Genomic DNA, 19,740 nt, shown 5'->3' with positions numbered 1-19,740 from the left:
TTAGTTGAACAGTTTCTAAAATCCAGTGCATCATTAAAAGCATCAGAATTCAGCCATGAAAATAATGAGAGTTAAGAGGATTGAACTCCTTTCTCCACACATGAAGAAGCCTGGCAATAAACAACATTCAGAGGACAGATGTACTATTATGCCAATTATTTTGGCCAATTTAATGCACTCTCCTCTTCCATAGGGACGTGAGCTGCTATTGCGAATGTCTGCGTGAATTTGGGCTCCCAGTGAATCTGTCTATCTGGGCATTCAGACAGCAGTCCTTGTGAGGAACCCTTTCTTGCTTCTGGAGGAATTAGATGCAAGAAAACTTGCTTAAATCTGTAGTAAAAGTTTCAATTTTCTTCTCATGATTTTTTACCCATCTTAAATGCTGGAATAACAGTGGCTGAGCATAGTTGCTTAGCATAGCAAATAAACAAGGCTCATTGTCGGATCTGGTGAGTCAACTCTTCCATAAACTCCAATGATTCAGTGAGCCCACTGTAGTTGACTTGCAATACTAAGCAGCAGGATGTCAGTCACTAAAGGGAGGGATGGAGGGACGGGCGGACAGACAGACAGAAAGATAGACAGATAAATGAAGGTACACACTCACACAACAGAAGACAATTTTTCTCCAGTTGTTGATGGTGTTTCCAAGCTAGTCTATTTCTAATATGTCCAGGAATAATAGTAAAAAACAAAAAACTGGTGACTTTTCACTACATTGACTGTAATGTTTACTGCTAGGTGGTCTGGCAGATCCTCCATGTTTCTCCGTTTTCTGCAAACTCAAAAACCTTCACCAGTGATTAATATTTTTAGTGTGGATCAACTGCTCTTGCAGAAAGGCACTGATCTCATTTCCAAAATATGGAGAAGACCACCCAGTCTTCTTACTACAATGTTTTGAAACCAATTCCTATTAAATCTTCAATCCTGAACACACTGTACATGGACTAAACCTCTCTGGTCACTGTTGGCTGGATCCATATTTTGTTATACTTACTGCAAGCCAAACAAGACCAGTGGTATTCAAGTCACTACGTAACTAGCTTAAGTTCCATTAATTTCTATGGATCAATTTGAAGTTTAACTAAATTTAGATCAAAGTGACTATGATTTACTTTCTGCTGAACAGGCGTTGGATTGAACAATTAGGGTTTCAATGCTTCCCCTCCACTGGATCAGATCCATATATTGACATTACCTTGAGATTAGTCTCTAATAAATTATGGCCAAAATCTTCTTGCACAAACTTACATAGTATATGGCATATAGCATTATCGATTGAGCATGAAGGATTGCAGTGGGGATTTGAATTAGCAGCAAGAAAGGAAAGAACAACAGCATATTTTCTTTACCGTTCTATCTGTTCCATTCAAAAATATTAGATTCTAGATTGAACTACTGCAGGTGATTTCAATTTCCCTATCCTACAGAAGTTTACCCAAAGGGATTTCGGCCCACATACAGATCTATCTACATACAGATCTGCACTCATTTCACATGCTAGCAAGATCCTACAAGGTAGGTTTCACCAGTATGTGGACCAGGAACTCCCAGAAGTACAAGCTGGATTTCGAAGGGGCAGAAGAACTAGAGACTGAATTGCTAACATGCGCTGGATTATGGAGAAAGCTAGAGAGTTCCAGAAAAACATCTACTTCTGCTTCATTGACTACATAAAAGTCTTTGACTGTGTGGACCACAACAAACTATGGCAAGTTCTTTAAGGAATGAGAGTGCCTGACCACCTTATCTATCTCCTGACAAATCTATATGTGCGACAGGAAGCAACAGTTAGAACTCGATGTGGAACAACTGATTGGTTTAAAATTGGGAAAGGAGTATGACAAGGCTATATATCGTCCCCCTGCTTATTTAACTTATATGCAGAATACATCATGTGAATGGCTGGACTGGATGAATCCCAAACCGGAGTTAAGATTGTCAGAAGAAATATCAACAACCTCCGATATGCAGATGATACCACTCTGATGGCAGAAAATGAGAAGGAATTAAAGAAGCTCTTAATGAGGGTGAAAGAGGAGCGTGCCAAAAATGGTCTGAAGCTCAACATCAAAAAAACTAAAATCATGGCCACTAGTCCCATCATCTTCTGGCAAATAGAAGGGGATGATATGGAGGCAGTGACAGATTTTACTTTCTTGGGCTCCAAGATCACTGCAGATGATGACAGCAGCTACGAAATTAAAAGATTCCTGCTTCTTGGGAGGAAAGCGATGACAAACCTAGACAGCATCTTAAAAAGCAGAGACATCACCTTGCCGACAAAGGTCCACATAGTCAAAGCTATGTCTTTTCCAGTAGTGATGTATGGAAGTGAGAAGTGGACCATAAAGAAGGCTGACTGCCAAAGAATTGATGCTTTTGAATTGTGGTGCTGGAGGAGACTCTTGAGAGTCCCCTGGACTGCAAGGAGAACAATCCTATCCATTCTGAGAAATCAACCCTGAGTGCTCACTGGAAGGACAGATCCTGAAGCTGAAGCTCTAATACTTTGGCCATCTCATGTTGTGGGGGGAGAGTGAAGGCAAGAGGAGAAGGGAACGACAGAGGATGAGATGGTTGGACATCGTTGGTCATCAAAGTGACCAACATGAATTTGACCAAAGTCCAGGAGGCAGTGGAAGACAGGAGGGCCTGGCGTATTCTGATCCATGGGATCACGAAGAGTTGGACAGAACTTAACAACTAAACAACAATAACAGATCTATTGCTTTAATTCTAGTTAAACTCTCCTGTAGGACTGGCCTCCTCTTTCCTATTTAAACATGGGAAGATACTGTTTCATCTTGCCCTGGTTAAATGTCTTAAGCAATTTAAAGGATACACTTGGAACTGTTTATGGTGGCCACACTTGTGGTAAACTTAGGATAGCCTGTTCTGCCAAGCAGTCAGAGAACTGATGACACATACTTTACTTTAGGAAAGGGAGAAAAATGTTCCATGGATTAAAACCTTCCATGCCATTTTCACAACACACATTGCCAAATTACATCATAAAGATTTTATACATACAATCATTACTTACAATCTATATGGGCAATAACAACAGCTATGTGGATCAATTGTGCTGCCAGAAGCAATGTCAATGTATGTTCATTTTAGAGAAGTGGCAAGTGGCTATAAAAATGCTTACAAATCAACATTTAATGTGACTATTCTCAAACAAGTTGAGGTAACTGGTGATAGTAATCATGTTAATTTTAATAAGAACATTTTAAGCTTAGTACCATGCACATAAAGCAACAGAGTATTAACACACAATAGGGTTAAATAGCTTAGTCTGAAAAGCTAGGTGTATTTTTCTGAGAGTATGAATCACTGGACTCAGTGAGGCTTGCTTCTGAGTACACATGTGGGATACATTATAAGTTAACTAATAAAAAAGCAGCCTTAAAGGAAGAGGGAAAAAGTAGCAATATGATTCAATGATACAAAATCTTCTGGGTAGCACAACAGCATAATTTCTTTACCTTTCTATCTGTGCCATTCAAAAATATTCTTTCAATGTGATCATAATAGGCATCACACCAGTACAGTATATTGCTTCGATAGTCCAGCGTTAATCCATTTGGCCACAACATCTTGGATGTCACAAAAATTTGCCGGTTGTAACCATCCATCCATGCCTTTTCAATTCTTCCCACACTATCATCTATTTCATCTTCTTCCCAGTCTGTCCAATACATCCAGCTATGAAATGGCAAACAGGAACATTAATTCATTCTTTGAATCACATAATTTAGATTGTAGAATGACTATTACTGAAAGGAAAAAGAAAACACACCCTGACACTTGTTTGTGTTTCTAGTTTTAGGCTTCTAAGTGTTTTGTTTTTGTCCTTGTCCTTTGATTCTTTTTACTGAGAAAAATATGTAACCAAGGAAACGAGTTACTTCAACTGTGTGACTGAAGTGCTGCTCAAAACAGAGAAGATAATCAGTTATGCCATTAAAAAGTTAAATGATTGATAAAAGAACTCAGATTTCTGTTAATGGACTGTTCCAAACTCATCATAGTATGGCTCATAACATTTTTGAAATATTTTTATTTAATTTTTTTTAGAAGATGCCAAACTCGTCTATCTAATGAAAGCCGCTTGGATAACTCTTCCATTGTGTCTAACAAAGTTGCTTTGACACTTTGAATATTGCTCAGATCCCCCCATGAAAAACTATTTGCTTCATTAAAAGGCCATGAATAATTTTGTTCTTTCAATATTACTGTTTTGCAATCACAAAATGGTCAAACACTGAACATGATACATTTTACCTCCCTTAAAAATGTAATACTTTGACTATATTCAGTAATGATCCTCAAACCAACCATACCTTCCTTAGTCAATAACTTCTGTAGTGAATTAATGTGCCATATCACTACAGCCAGTATTAGTAGAAATGTCTCTATCCTGTACCTGGTATAATATACATCACCTTCGTCAAAATGTACCGTATATTTCTGTCTTCATTAGACTTTAAACAACTTGAGACAAGTGATACTGCTGATTCAGGGCATATCCACATGTGGAAATGGCACAAATCGTCTTCCCTAGTTAAAATTGGCATATTTTTTTGAAGTGAATTGCCTTAAATTAAGAAATCACTTTACATATTATCAGTTGCATACTGAGTTACGTGATTCAGTGTACAACTGACAACATCTATGGTGACTTCTCAACTGGGGGGAAATTTGCCTCCAATAGAGACAGATTTTGTAATCTTACGCAGACAATCGCAAGAGGCAGCAGTTTATACTGCGAATTCTGCCCACTGACATGCAGGTCTGGTGCCTGTGAGAAAGAATCCACCTCCTTCAGAACAATGCAACCACATGAGCGCTTCAAAGACTGTGGCTAATTTCCTGCTAGGTACTCCCATGTCCTACATTCCTGTCACTTTTAAATTCCTCAGACTGGATGTCCTTCCATAGAGTGTCTGGCACTTGGCTTCAAAGAACAAAGTGAAAAGTTAAATTGAAAGGTCATGAAATGGTAAAGGGAATTGTTATCTCTCACTAACAGAGGCAACACTTAAAAGGTGTCCATGCCAATCCTGTGCCTTTGTTCTTCACATTGCTGACCATGGAACTGGCATGCTCACCGAGAGGAAATTGAGATCTCCTAGGGACATTAACTGCAATGCTGCAACAGTTCATATTAGAATCCTTTTAACAAATAACTCAGAACTTTATATTTATTATGTGGAAATGAAGACCTTTAGTTTCTTTTTCATTTTGTATATAGATATAGCTAAACAAAGTTCAGCACTTTAGACTTCTGAATTAATTTATACATTATCAAACAACAGACTGATAGAGTTATTGTAGAATTAAAACAATGTTGCATTATGACATATCAGCCAGAATCCTGTTATTGATACCTTCTGACACCAAAACAATCAACATAAATCACAGCTTTATTTGCCACAATTTGCTGTCATGCACCAGTTTCACGACTTCTTAACTCAGAACCATTTGCAGCTAAAATTTATGTTAATAATTTGTGCCAATTTTTCAGATCAATACTTCCTTCTGTGATTTTATTCCATAAGTCTAATACCAGTAATGTTAAACAGCAGAACAGTGAAAGAAGAAGTACGATAGCTTCTGTTTCACTGCACGATATTGACTGGGAGTAATGCCAGAAGAATTACCCTTGTTTCCAATATGTGGTGCTCTGCTCAGCATCTTACAAGCCAAATGATGTGGCTACAGGCAACTTGCTCCTCAGAATGTGCCTATAGTGAAATCCTTATGTCAGCTGCCTAGAATTGAACTCTTTACTCTTCTCAACAGTACAATGAATCAATAACACTTCCAAACATTTATTTGACTTGTTAAAAGGCCATTACTTTAAGTAGTCTTCTTTGTTTTGCAGTTAACACAGGACATGACCCAACTAGGCTCGATGTTAAGTGGCACTGATGTTCTTGTCTAGCATTAATTAAAATAGAGGCAAAGCTACAACAGTGTTTGTCTGTAAGTTAAGAGAATCATATGGCAGCAATCAACTTAATAATAGCAATATCATATACTGTATTACTATATGAGTGTTTGTCTAAATGTAATGAGGAGTGTGGAAACTGTTAGGCACAGGAACTTTCAGAGTAGTTCTTATTTTATTATTTTCATTATATGTCTTACAACAACCCTTTTCGGGCATTTCTTCCTGGCCTATAGATGCAATCTGATTGACTGCAACCTATGTATTGGAACATTTTTCAAATACACTTAGCACTATTAATTGGTAAGCAATACGATTTTTGTTGAGAAGAGAAATAGGTTGGACACTGGTATAGCTTGCACTACTACTATTTGGCATAAATCAATAGCTCTTTCTATTGGACTGGTGTGTGTCCAAGTGTAATGTAACAATGCAAACCATGGATAATTCAATATGAGTTATTCCAAATATATGTTTTATTCAGCGTTTTCTGTGCAATTCTCAAAGATGCACTGGCTGTAACAGGTTTGGAATGGACTGCCCTTGTGCCAGCAGAATCCCCTTGTAAGGGTGAGGCAGGAGTGGAGCTGCATCAGATCCTAATCTGCTCCAGTCCAGCAACACAGCCACTATGCTGGCACAAGGTTAGGCCAAGGTGAGGGTAGTCCTTAGGATGAGATGGGTTTGAATGTAATGCAGTTTCCACTGCCCTGTCACCTTAGCTGGTCATATACAATATTGGTTTGTTAGGATTATGCCCTTTGTCTTTATATATCAATATATGTAGCATACTTGTGGTTTGCTTGAAAATAATGGTTAATGATAACAACTGATGAAATAACCAATATTACAAAATTTGAAATTTCCTTATAAATGTTACGTAAAGAAGTAAAATTTTTGGATCTCACTAAATAACAAATTTTGAGGCAAAGGTTCTAAACTCTGAATTTAGTTAGCATAATATTTATGGTTTTACAACTGCTTTGGCTCTCTACATTATAATCACATCACTTTATGAAAACAAAAACAGACTGGGCCAATCATCAAATACTGTATAAGCCAAAAGAAACTGGATACATTTGCTGGGACCCAATCAGAATGTAAGACTAAATTAGAAGATGGGGGGAAAGGGTTTTTTTTAATCACTTTAAAAATACCCAACATATTTCAATCAATTTTTTTGTGAGCTATTAAAAAGAAGAAAAGGGGGACAGTACAATCGTTATAGTGGTGATAAATTCACTCGAGCAATGGGTGACATGATGAGACACAGGCCTAATATTTATAGATCAATCTCTTGCTGTAACCAGTTTTGTTTAAAGAGAACAAATATATCCAAAGTCATAAGTCCTTGTTCAGACCTTACATGGCCACATCCCTACTTCCAATATCCAGCCTACTTCCCTTCTTAACAAAGCCTTACCATTATCTATATGGATTGTACCTAAGGATATGCAACATAGATCTTGAAAAGAATGATGGCATTCCAAAATGTGACTGGCCAGAGGGCTTCCAAATATTTTATAAATTCTGTTACAGAAATGCTCACCGATGGATACTGTAAGTGGAGTTGGAAACAGATTGAAAGAGATTTCTACACACATTGCTAAATCAACAATATGTAGCAAAGGATTATTATATATCACAATGTATTCTGCAAAATAATGGACGTGGTGGTGCTGCGGGTTAAACCGCAGAAGCTTCTGTGCTGCAAGGTCAGAAGACCAGCAGTTGTAAGATCGAATCCATGCAATGGAATGACCTCCTGTCACTTGTCCCAGGTCCTGCCAACCTAGCAGTTCGAAAGCACATAAAAATGTGAGCAAATAAATAGGTACCACCATGGTGGGAATGTAACGCCATTCTGTGTCTAGTTGCGCTGGCCACATGACCACGGAAGATTGTCTACAGACAAATACTGGCACTACGGCTTGGAAACAGGGATGAGCACTGCGCCCTAGAGTCGGACATGACTGGACTAAATGTCAAGGGGAACCTTTACCTTTACCTATTCAGCAAAATGTTTCAGAGAATGCACTACCTGTGCAAAAAAGGCTCAACACAATCCTCATGATGTTATATGGCCAGAATCCTAATGTATTCTGCCAGTGTAAGTGTAATTGTGGAAAGTGTGGTGGTGATTTGCTGCTGATTAACAAGCTCAGACTCACATTCCTTATCACAGTCCAAGTTACGCAACTAGTGCATGATCAGGAATGAAAGCAGCATGTTGTCAATTTGCAGCTATTCAATTATTTAAACAGGTTTCCAATCTATTAAGAGTTAAACATTATGCTTAGCAAATGTTTATGGCAATATCATCATTGCAACCATTGTATTCCCCACCCCCCACCCCTGCTGCTGCCACCACCTTCCCCATTTCTAATAACCCCTAAAAAATCCCACAGAGTAAAGTGGCTGAAACACACTGGACATCTTTAAATTGAGTATTAGCCAGTTTTCAATAATCTGGTTTCCTTAGGGTACATTTCTTTACTCCACAAGAAAAACATATACCAGCCTTTTTTATATTAAAGTACTGCTGCCCTCAAGGCTTTGCTATATTTTTTGAAGGGGAGAAAAGGTCAAGAAGTCCAATTGTCTTTCATTGCACATTCAACCTCTGCAGATGATAGATATTTATATGAATATCAGTTTATTGTGTACTGGAACTACAAAATGATCTACAGATTAATGATTTCAGTCTATTACAGTTTGCTCTCTTTCCCTTAAGAATTTGACTGCAAACACAGGTTCATATTTCTAATTCCAAAGGGATATGGTAAAGGACATTTTTTAAAAAAAACATATAAAGCCAATTCTGATAATCACATCTGGCTGAATGAACCCAAATGTGCACTAACATAGTGTGCCTCTGTCCTCATGCTTTCCTTTCCCTCCTATCATTTCAGGAAGTCTCTTGGTTACTACAGTTTGCTGTTACCTCCAAACTAGGATACTATGGCTACGGGACTAGGACAAAGTTAGCACCTTAAACCTAAGCTGTTATAGGTTCTTTCATCAGACTTAATGGAAAAGTGAGGCACATGGAAAATAAAGGAAGAACAGCTATTTGTGGGAGCACAGGGCTCATCCATATTTTGTCTTCTTAAGTCAGGGTGAGCTCACCTGGACCCAGGCTTTTATTGTTAATGCCCATTTCTCAAAGAGCTATTGTCTAAGGATGCAATTATAAATAGCAAAGATGGCTGAGGGCCATCTTAATGGATTCTGGGCCAGCTGAAGCTTTGCTGAAATCAAGTGATTGGCAGCCAAGGGTTGTTGGAAATTATTTAGGACTACCTTCATCTTGGACTAACAGTGGCCTGGGTCCTGGGTCTGGATGAGTTTTTGGATGTGAAATAACCCGCCTCTGCTCTTACGCACCCCTTCTCTGCCTTGTTTTTGACTCTTCTGGTAGCTGATCTTGGTCAATATGGCAGTTGTTCTGGCAAATCCTTCTGACATCAGGTCTCTCAGATCAGCTGGCATCAGGGAGTTTTGCCAGCACAAGGAAGGGAAGCTGTAGCACTACAAGGACTGTAGTGCCGGCACAAGAGGTTTCTACCCATTCCAAACCGATGACAGGTGGTTCAGTTCTTAATTAGGATTGCATTGTATAAGGTGTAGTGTGTGTGTGTGTGTGTGTGTGTGTGTGTGTGTGTGTGTGTGTGTGTGTGTGTGTGTGTGTGTGTGTGTGTAGATATGATTTGTCAAGCAGAATAAAATCTCTCATTTCTGAAAGAAGACACCACTATTTTCAGCCATCTACACCATATCATTGGTGTTGCATTTGATCTTAAGACAAAGAGATAAACAAATAAATTATATTAATGTTTACAAGGATGAAGAGAGGAAGTGCAATCCTAACTCAAATATGTATCAGCTGTATGTGATTAGGATTAGAAGCATACTGTTCTGCCAGTAGAAATGCTCTTCGGCTGCCCAAACACACTTGTCTATTTGATCTCAGAGATCAACTGAGGAGTGATGTACCTCTTTAATCCTAAAAGATTCTGACCATTCTTAAATTGTGAGAAACTTAGATTCAGCACAGCTTCAGCTAGTCTAGTATCACCTAAATTGGCCAGACTGTGCTCTTACTGAGACACTAAATTAAACTGCTTTGCACATTTGCAATTTGTTATATAAATGACATAATCACCATCACCATTAGTAATAATCATCTTTGTATTGTGAGTTTGTCTTTATATGCACTGTGTGAGACGGACAATATCATGACAATAATTATTTTGTGAGATGCATACTGATGTTGTCTTGTGAAAAGGCTGCTTACAAACTACATTAAGATCCTCTGCTACTAATCAGCCAAGAAATCATATTTTTTTTCGAACCTTCCAGCTGAAACAGATGGGGTTAAATCAACTCTTTGTGATGCATGAATACAATGTCCCCTTTTGTCCCTAATAGGCTTCTGATCTAGCAAAGGAATCCCACTGACAAAAAGATGGGACAGCAACTTTTGCTAATTTACCCTTCACATGCAAACTCACAATATCACCTCCCATAGTCTTCCAAGTATGTAACAAAGTTCCAGGACAAAATGACAGCAGGGACACAATCCCACAGTAGATACAGAAAAAAGTAAAATTGTGCCCCTTACATCTACCACTGGGAGCCTCTCCTGCATGGAACTCTTTTTGGAAGATGCTCACATCAATAAAAGCTTTATGCAGATTGAATCTACTTTGTCCAGATATCTTATTGTATATTAACTAGAGATGGGGGTATTTGAATACGAAAATCTCCACACAGCTGGATTTAACTAGGGTCCGCCCCCCCCCGGGGGCTGGACTATCCACTCATGTGTCCAGTGGCAGCAGCAGGCCTGCTCATACTTCCAATCACTCCTGGAGCCCCGCTCTCTTCCTGCTCGGCTAGCCACTCCAGGCAGGGGGAAGGAGGATGAGTCTCCCTGCACAGCTGCCAAGTGGCCAGCCGAGTGGGAAGAGAGCGGCGATCCGGGAGTGAATGGAAAGCTGAGCAGGGCCACTGCACATATGAGTGGACAGTCCAGCCTCATGGGCCAGACTCTCATTAAGTCCAGCTTTGCGGGGACATTCATATTCATATACAATTACCCCCCTCTCTAATTAACAACTTTAAAAACACAGACTTTAGTCCACCTGGATTTTGGCAACTGATGCTCTTTTTTACATTACATAAAGACAGAATTAAAGTGAAAGAATTAAATTTGGTGTCCATGAATGGTTCAAATTCATTTTCATGCCATTTTGAAATAGGATGCCAATGGTCAGAATTAGCTGCCTGACACAGTTCAGTAAACATTGTTACATACTAAGGAAAGAAACACTAAGAATATGTTTAGGACTCAGAGATGCCTTGTAAGATCAACTTAAGGTTGTAAAACTATTATTGGCATTCAGACAATCCGAAGGCCTATTACTACGACAGAAGATGCAATACGATTGTGTAATTAGACTGAAGAGATCTTGAAGATAGGTAAAAATAGCTAGACAAACACCTGCTAGAGTAGCAATTGAGAAGGCTTAGGAACGTCTTGATTGGTTTTGAATTCAACTGTGAATTTTGCTGAATTGGTTCTTGAACTGTATTTGAGATTAGAGGAGATAACAGTACTGAGGAATTGCCTTTCACCAATTTGCTCTCTCTTTTAGAAAGATGTTATGCTGATAGCATCAGCAATCATATTAACATTCTTTAAGCATATTTTTCAGATCTCCTGAATGGCATTAGGAACTTAACACTTGGATTTTGCTCATGGGGCATGCTGGGACTATATATAAGGACAAATGATAATGGCTGTTGTGGGTTTTTCGGGCTTCTTGGCCGTGTTCTGAAAGTGGTTCTTCCTAACATTTCGCCAGTCTCTGTGGCCGGCATCTTCAGAGGACAGCAAACTGTTTGCTGTCCTCTGAAGATGCCGGCCACAGAGACTGGCGAAACGTTAGGAAGAACCACTTTCAGAACACGGCCAAGAAGCCCGAAAAACCCACAACAGCCATTAGATCCCGGCCGTGAAAGCCTTCGCAAATACACAAATGATAATGTTTGATTAAATACTAGCATCTTCTAAATTCCCTGTTGAACTGTACAAAGAAGAAGAAAGGATTTGCAATTTTATTCACTTTCAAATGGATCATAATTTATTTCAAATAATAAAAGTCGAGGCTCTGGTTGCTGGCTGGTTCACTGCTACCATCAAGGCTGTAGACACAATCGCACCTAGACGCCCTCTCCAATGCAGAACTCAGCCTGCGCCCTGGTTCAACCAGGACCTGCGAGCGATGAAGCAGTTTAGGAGAAGGCTAGAGCGCAAGTGGAGGAAGAATCCGATGGATTACAATTGGATAACTGTCAGGGTCGCGACTAACCTCTACCTGGCTAAGGTAAAGGCTTCTGCTCATGCATACTTCGGTAACCGGATAAGCAAAGCATCCAACCAGCAGACGGAGTTATTCCGTATAGTGTGCGACCTATCCGGAATTGGTCTGAGTGATGGGCCTCCCCTTAGTTTTTCACCGGACCAATTAGCAGCATTTAAAAAATCTAAAGTGGAGGCTATCTGCCAGGATCTCTCTCCTTTTTTAAATACAATGAGTTGATCAGAGATGTCCAGTGCTCTGTCTTGCCCAGTGATCCTTGATCGCTTTCAGCCTGTGATGCCGGGTACTGTGGACAAAGCGCTTGATCGCCGTCGTGCCACCACCTCCTCCCTTGACCCTTGCCCGGCCTGGCTAATCAAAGCAGCCAAGCCTACAATGACAGAATGGGCCACAGCGATAATTAATGGGTCTTTCCTTGAGGGCGGGGTACCTCCTACCCTCAAGGAGGCACTCAGGCACATAAGAAACCGAATTTGGCAGCAGACAAAATTGGTAATTATAGGCCCGTCACCAATGTTTCTTTCATGAGCAAAGTGGTCGAGAGGGTGGCGGCTGATCAGCTTCAGGCTCTTTTGGATGAAACAGATGCCCTGGATCCATTTCAGTCGGAGCTTCAGGCCGCGCCACAGTACAGAAATAGCACTGGTCACACTGTTGGATGACCTGTTGAGGGAGGCCGATGGGGGCAATATGTCCTTATTGGTCCTCCTTGACATCTCAGCCGCCTTCGATACCGTTGACTACGGTATACTCCTGGGGAGGCTTTCTGAGTTGGGAATTGGTGGCCTGGTGCTTGCCTGGCTCCAATCCTTCTTGGAGGACCATCCCCAGAGAGTACAGCTTGGCAAGAATGTCTCGGACCCATGGAGCCTCAATTGTGGGGTTCCACAGGGGTCGAACATCTCCCCAAAGCTGTTCAACATCTATATGAGGCCGCTGGGTGGGGTCATCAGGGGGTCTGGGGCATCGTGTCATCAATATGCTGATGACACCCAGCTCTACATCTCCTTTCCACCAACTGCAGGTGATGCCGTTCTCTCCCTTCAGCGCTGCCTGAGGGCTGTACTGCAATGGATGCAGGAAAATGGGCTGAGGCTGAACCCGGACAAGATGGAGGTTCTGAGGGTGGGTGCCCCCAGTATCGGTGGCTTGGGTGACTGTCGTTTTGGGGGGGGTGACCCTTGCCACAAAGAGTGGGGTCCACAGTCTGGGGATTGATCTGGACCCGGCACTCACCATGGAGACTCAGGTGGCGTCAGTGGTCCGCACTGCTTTTTTCCATCTTTGGCGGATAGCCCGGCTGTGACCCTATCTCAATGTGGGGGCGCTCACTATCTTGGTGCATTCACTCGTAATCTCAGGATTAGACTACTGTAATGCGCTCTATGTGGGGCTACCTTTGAAGTTGACGCGGAAACTCCAAGTGGTGCAGAATGCAGCGGCCAGACTCCTTAGTGGAGCAAGAAAATACCACCACATTTCTCCTATTTTGGCCACGCTGCATTGGCTGCCCATTCGGTTGCGCATTGACTTCAAAGTTTTGATGCTTACATATAAAGCCCTAAACAGTTTAGGGCCTCGATACTTGGCAGAACGCTTACTCCCACCTAGTTCTACCCGTGTCACTCGTGTGAGTCAGGAGGTGAGGCTGAGGAGCCTGACGCAGAGGGAGGCCCGGAAGCAAAAAAAACCAAGAAACCGGGCCTTCTCGGCAGTGGCTTCTTGCCTCTGGAACAATCTGCCTCCAGAGATTCGCGCGGCTCCCTCATTGGCTATTTTTAAAAACCAACTAAAAATGTGGACTTTTAGGCAGGCCTTTCCCCCCAGTTAATTCCTGACTTTCTCCCTTTCGTTCTTTATTATGATTTATTTTGTTTGCTTTCCATCTTGTAGAATTCTTTAATTGTGTAAAAATTCCTTTCTTATATTGTTCTTGTATTTTGTGTCGTAAGCCGCCTAGAGTGGTCGCAATGACCAGACAGGCGGGGTATAAATAAATAAATAAATAAATAAATAAATAAATAAATAAATAAATAAATAAATAAATAAATGTCGTCCATACCCATTAACAGGATCCACGACAATTCCTCGAGGATGGGACATGTCTCCTTCTAACAGAGTCTTCCGACTTTGAGTGGCTTTCTCTAGTCTGGCAACATTGATGGTTTTCCTGTAGCCATCATTTGTCCAAAACAGATTATTTCCAAGCCAGTCCACGGCAATACCTTCCACATTATCGAGATCTGTTTCAACAAACATCATATAAATTATCGATTATTTGTGTTCTTATTTATTACATTCTAGCCTATTTTAGTTATCATCTTCCATGGGCCAAATGTGATTAAAGTTACATGTTTATCCTGGAATGTGCTTATTTCTGGTTTTGGCTTCTAGCACCCAAAACTCCCCTAGCAAGATGGCTAGTAGAGATGGTGCCAGGGAATGTCTCGGAGCTATCGTTCAAAAGCACAATTATTCACGCTTCTAGTATATACTATTACCCCATATAGCTGCATATTCATCTTCAGGGCCACCATAAATATGTTTGCAAGCATGACAATGTACTCTTAGATGTTACACACAGAAACCCCAAAGTCAAAAGTAGCTTTTTGTGAATATACTATAAAAACTACTGTATGACAACAAAGCAAATGATCAGTGTGGCATACTACTAGATTCCTTGGACATCTGTTTAGCCATAAAAGTTACAGGGCTTTCAAGAAATCACCACATCTCAGAATGATCTTCCCCACAGATTTCTTGTAAAGTAAAAATGCTACTCTAAGCTCCTTGAAAAGACAATGTATATGAACGTGATAACACAAATGTATACATGATCAAAGTAATAAGATGGTAGCTACTACAGTGGTGCCTCGCTTAACGATGTTAATTGGTTCCAAAAAAACATCGCTATGGGAAAACATCATTAAGCGAAACACCATTTCCCATAGGAATGCATTGAAAACCGGTTAATCCGTTCCAATGGGAACAGATTGCCGTCCTTAAGCGAAAATCCCCATAGGAAACATTGCTAAGTGAAACAATGTTTCCCCCAAGGGAAAGCCATTCAAAAGCACTGAAGCAGGCTTCAGTGCTTTTGAATGGCTTTCCGATGTCTGTTTTCGCTCATTTTTAAGTGTCTTAAAATGTGTGAAACCTGTTTTTGAATCCTGTTGCTTAGTATACTATGTTGCAACTGAACTCTAGGCCCACTAAATCTATGAATTCTATGGATCAGTTGACTCAGCACTGGGCATACTTCAATTGCAATGTACTATGCTAAGCAATATATTCCCCTTCACGGATTGTTGCCTTGTCGTGGCGAAGAGGCTTGAGTAATTCAGAGAAGCTGTATGCTATGCTGTGCAGGTACACCCAAGACGGACAGGTCATAGCAGAGAGTTCTAAAAGATATGACGCTGGAAGATGAGCCCCTCAGGTCGGAAGGTATGCAACATGCTACTGAGGAAGAGTGGAGGACAAGTACAAGTAGCTCCGGAGCTAATGAAGTGGTTGGGCCAAAGCCGAAAGGACGCTTGGCTGCAGACACACCTGGAAGTGAAAGGAAAGTCCGATGCTGCAAAGAAAAATACTGCATAGGAACCTGGAATGTAGGATCTATGAACCTTGGTAAGCTGGGTGTGGTCAAACAGCAGATGGCAAGAATAAATATTGACATCCTGGGTGTTAGTAAACTAAAATGGACGAGAATGGGTGAATTCAATTCAGACAATTATCATATCTACTATTGTGAGCAAGAATCGTGTAGAAAAAATGAAGTAGCCCTCATAGTCAAGAAAAGAGTGAGAAAAGCTGTACTGGGATACAGTCTCAAAAAGATAGGATGATTTCAATACGAATCCAAGGCAGACCTTTCAACATCACAGTAATCCAAGTTTATGCACCAACCACCCCTGCTGAAGAGGCTGAAATTGACCAATTCTATGAAAACTTACAAAACCTTCTAGAACTGACACCAAAAAAAGATGTTCTTCTCTTTCTAGGGGACTGGAATTCTAAAGTAGAGAGTCAAGAGATAAAAGGGACAACAGGTAAGTTTGGCCTTGGAGTTCAAAACGAAGCAGGGCAAAGGTTAATAGAGTTTTGTCAAGAGAACAAGCTGGTCATCACAAACACTCTTTTCCAACAACGTAAGAGGCGACTCTATACATGGATATCACCAGATGGGCAATACCAAAATCAGATTGATTATATTCTTTGCAGCCAAAGATGGAGAAGCTCTATAAAGTCAGCAAAAACTAGACCTGGGGCTGATTATGGCTCTGATCATCAGCTCCTTTTTATAGCAAAATTCAAGTTTAACTGAAGAAAGTAGGAAAAACCACTATGCTAGTCAGGTATAACCTACACCAAATATCTTATGAATACACAGTGGAAGTGAAGAACAAATTTAAGGAAGTCGATTTGGTGGACAGAGTGCCTGAAGAACTATGGATGGAGGCTCGTAACACTGTACAGGAGGCAGCAACAAAAACCATCCCAAAGGAAAAGGAAATGCAAGAAAGCAAAGTGACCATCCAACGAGGCCTTAAAAATAGCATAGAGGACAAGGGAAACAATATGCAAGGGAAAGTCACAGAAAACTGAATGCTTAGTGAGGAGAGACAAGAGGGCCTTCTTAAATGAACAGTGCAAAGAAATGGAGGAAAATAATAGAAAGAAAAAAACCAGAGATCTGTTCAACAAAATTGGAGACATTAAAGGAACATTTTGTGCAAATATGGACTGAGAACTTCCAGAAGTAAAAGCTGGATTTCGAAGGGGCAGAGTAATTAGAGACCAAAATGCTAACATGCGCTGGATTATGGAGAAAGCCAGAGAGTTCCATAAAAACATCTGCTTCATTGACTACGCAAAAGCTTTTGACTGTGTGGACCACAGCAAACTATGGCAAGTTCTTAAAGAAATGGGGGCGCCTGACCACCTTTATCTCCTGATAAATCTATATGTGGGACAGGAAGCAACAGTTAGAACTCAATGTGGAACAACTGATTGGTTCAACATTGGGAAAGGAGTATGACGAAGCTATATATTGTCCCCTTGCTTATTTAACTTATATGCAGAATACATCAAGCGAAAGGCTGGAATGGAGGAATTCCAAGTTGGAATTAAGATTGCAGGAAGAAATACCAACAATCTCAGATACACAGATGATGCCATTCTGATGGCAAAAAGTGAGAAGGAGTTAAAGAACCTCATAATGAGGGTGAAAGAGGAGAGTGCAAAAAAATGGTCTGAAGCTCAACGTCAAAAAAACTAAGATCACGGCCACTCACCCCATAACCTCCTGGCAAAGAGAAGGGGAAGATATGGAGGAAGTGACAAATTTTACTTTCTTGGGCTCCGTGATCACTGCAAATGGTGACAGCAGCCACAAAATTAAAAGACGCCTTCTTCTTGGGAGGAAAGTGATGACAAACCTGCCCAGCGAGGGGCCTTTGAACATCCTGGTGATCAAGGGTAGAGGGAGATATGGGGTTGGCAGAGTCCCTACTCGTTTCAGAACAATGATGAACAGATGTTTGATGGCTGTTCATTGTTCTGAGACTGTGATCAACCCACAGTGTTGAGGTAGCCAGCCCAACCAGCCCTCCACTCTAAATCTGATACTGTTGAACACCAGGTCTGTATCCAACAAACCCCAGGTGATCCATGATCTTATCCTGGAGGAGGATGCAGACCTAGCATGCATAACCGAGATGTGGATTAGTGGGGAGGGGGGCCCTCCCCGCCCGGTTATGCTGCCCTGCACCAGGGTAGACTGGAGGGGTGGGGGGGAGTAGCCATTGTTTACAAATCCATCTTAGAAGTTACTAGGTGCTCCTTGGTGGTAAAGCCAGGTCTAGAGGCACTCCACATGTCGATTGGGGCAAGGGATGGTATTGAGATTTTGCTGGGTTACTCTGCTTCCCACGACCCAGCCACTTCCCTACCAGATCTGGCTGACTTTGTCTCTGCAGCATTGTTGGGATCCCCGAGGCTTCTGGTCTTGGGTGACTTCAACATGCACGCGGGGGCAGAGACTACTGGGCCAGCTCTTGAGTTCTTGGAAACCATGGCTTCCTTGAACATGTCGCAATATGTCATCGGCCCCACCCACGTGGGTGGCCATACGTTGGACCTGGTCTTTTCCACCAATTGGAATGAGTGTGATCTGATGGTGACCGACCTTGTGTCAGTCCCCTTGTCATGGTCAGATAACCACCTAATAAAATGTAACCTCTCAATGGCACTCTCCCCTCGCAGGGAGCAGGAACCTATATCTATGGTCTGCCCTTGAAGGCTACTGGATCCTGTTGGATTCCAGGAGGCCATGAGAGGTGTTACAGCTGACCTGGCTGGCGCTCCTGTCGAGGCTCTGGTTGACAGCTGGTCCATCGCTGCCACGAGGGCTATAGACATGATCGCGCCTAAACGCCCTCTCCAGCGCAAAGCTCGGCTTGCGCCCTGGTTTAACCAGGAGCTTTGAGTGATGAAGCGATATAGGAGAAGGTTAGAGCGTAGGTGGAGGAAGAACCCAACGAATTATGATTGGATAGCTGTAGGGTTGCAACTAACCTTTACCTAACTAAGGTAAAGGCTGCATGTCAATCATTCTTCGCTAACCGGATAAGCGAAGCGTCCAACCAGCAGGCGGAGTTATTCCGTATAGTGTGCGACCTATCCGGAACTGGTCCGGATGATAGGCCTCCCCCTAGTTTTTCACCTGACCAGTTTGCAGCCTTTTCAAAATCTAAAGTGGAGGCCATCTGTCGGGAGGCCATCTCCTTTTTTGAATACAGTGAGTCGAGCTGAAATGTCCAGTGCTCCGCCTTGCACGGTAACCTTCGATTCTTTTCAGCCTGTGACGCCTGACACTGTAGACAAGATGCTTGATTGCTGTTGGGCCACCACCTCCTCCCTTGACCCTTGCCCGGCCTGGCTAATCAAAGCAGCCAAGCTGATAACAACTGAATGGTCACAGTAGTAATAAATGGGTCTTTCTTTAAGGAGACATTCATTAGGCCCATAAGAAAGAAACTCAATATGGCGGTGGACGATATTGGCAATTATAGGCCCGTCGCCAAAGTTTCTTTCATGAGCAAAGTGGTCGAGAGGGTGGTGGCTGATCAGCTTCAGGCCTACTTGGATGAAACAGACGCCCTGGACCCGTTCCAGTTGGGCTTCAGGCCGCGCCATGGCAAAGAGACGGCATTGGTCGCCCTGTACGATGACCTGTTGAAGGAGGCTGACAGGGGTAAAATGTCTCTGTTGGTCCTCCTCGACATCTCAGCGGCCTTTGATCCTGTCGACCATGGTATCCTCCTGGGGAGGCTCTCCGAGTTGGGAATTGGTGGCTCGGCACTCGCCTGGCTCCGTTCCATC

The 19,740-nt window shown here is 41.8% G+C and overlaps 1 protein-coding gene across 5 annotated transcripts in view; it reads right to left on the bottom strand.

Moving 5' to 3' along the window:
- The window catches only part of LRP1B (LDL receptor related protein 1B), a 1,166,776-nt gene that overhangs the window by 290,363 nt on the left and 856,673 nt on the right, over positions 1-19,740 (bottom strand). For all 5 annotated transcript variants that reach the window (XM_072983887.2, XM_078376975.1, XM_078376977.1 and 2 more), the window contains exons 12-13: positions 14,417-14,597; positions 3,498-3,717 (exon numbers count right to left, since the gene is read on the bottom strand). In XM_072983887.2, coding sequence (XP_072839988.2) covers positions 3,498-3,717; positions 14,417-14,597 — 401 coding nt within the window. The remainder of the gene's footprint in view (positions 1-3,497; positions 3,718-14,416; positions 14,598-19,740) is intronic.

Source organism: Pogona vitticeps, chromosome 1 (assembly GCF_051106095.1).
Source record: "Pogona vitticeps strain Pit_001003342236 chromosome 1, PviZW2.1, whole genome shotgun sequence".
NCBI classification, from domain to species: Eukaryota; Metazoa; Chordata; class Lepidosauria; order Squamata; family Agamidae; genus Pogona; species Pogona vitticeps.
The sequence above is the reverse complement of the archived record's forward strand: the minus strand, read 5'-3'. Positions and strand labels throughout refer to the sequence as shown.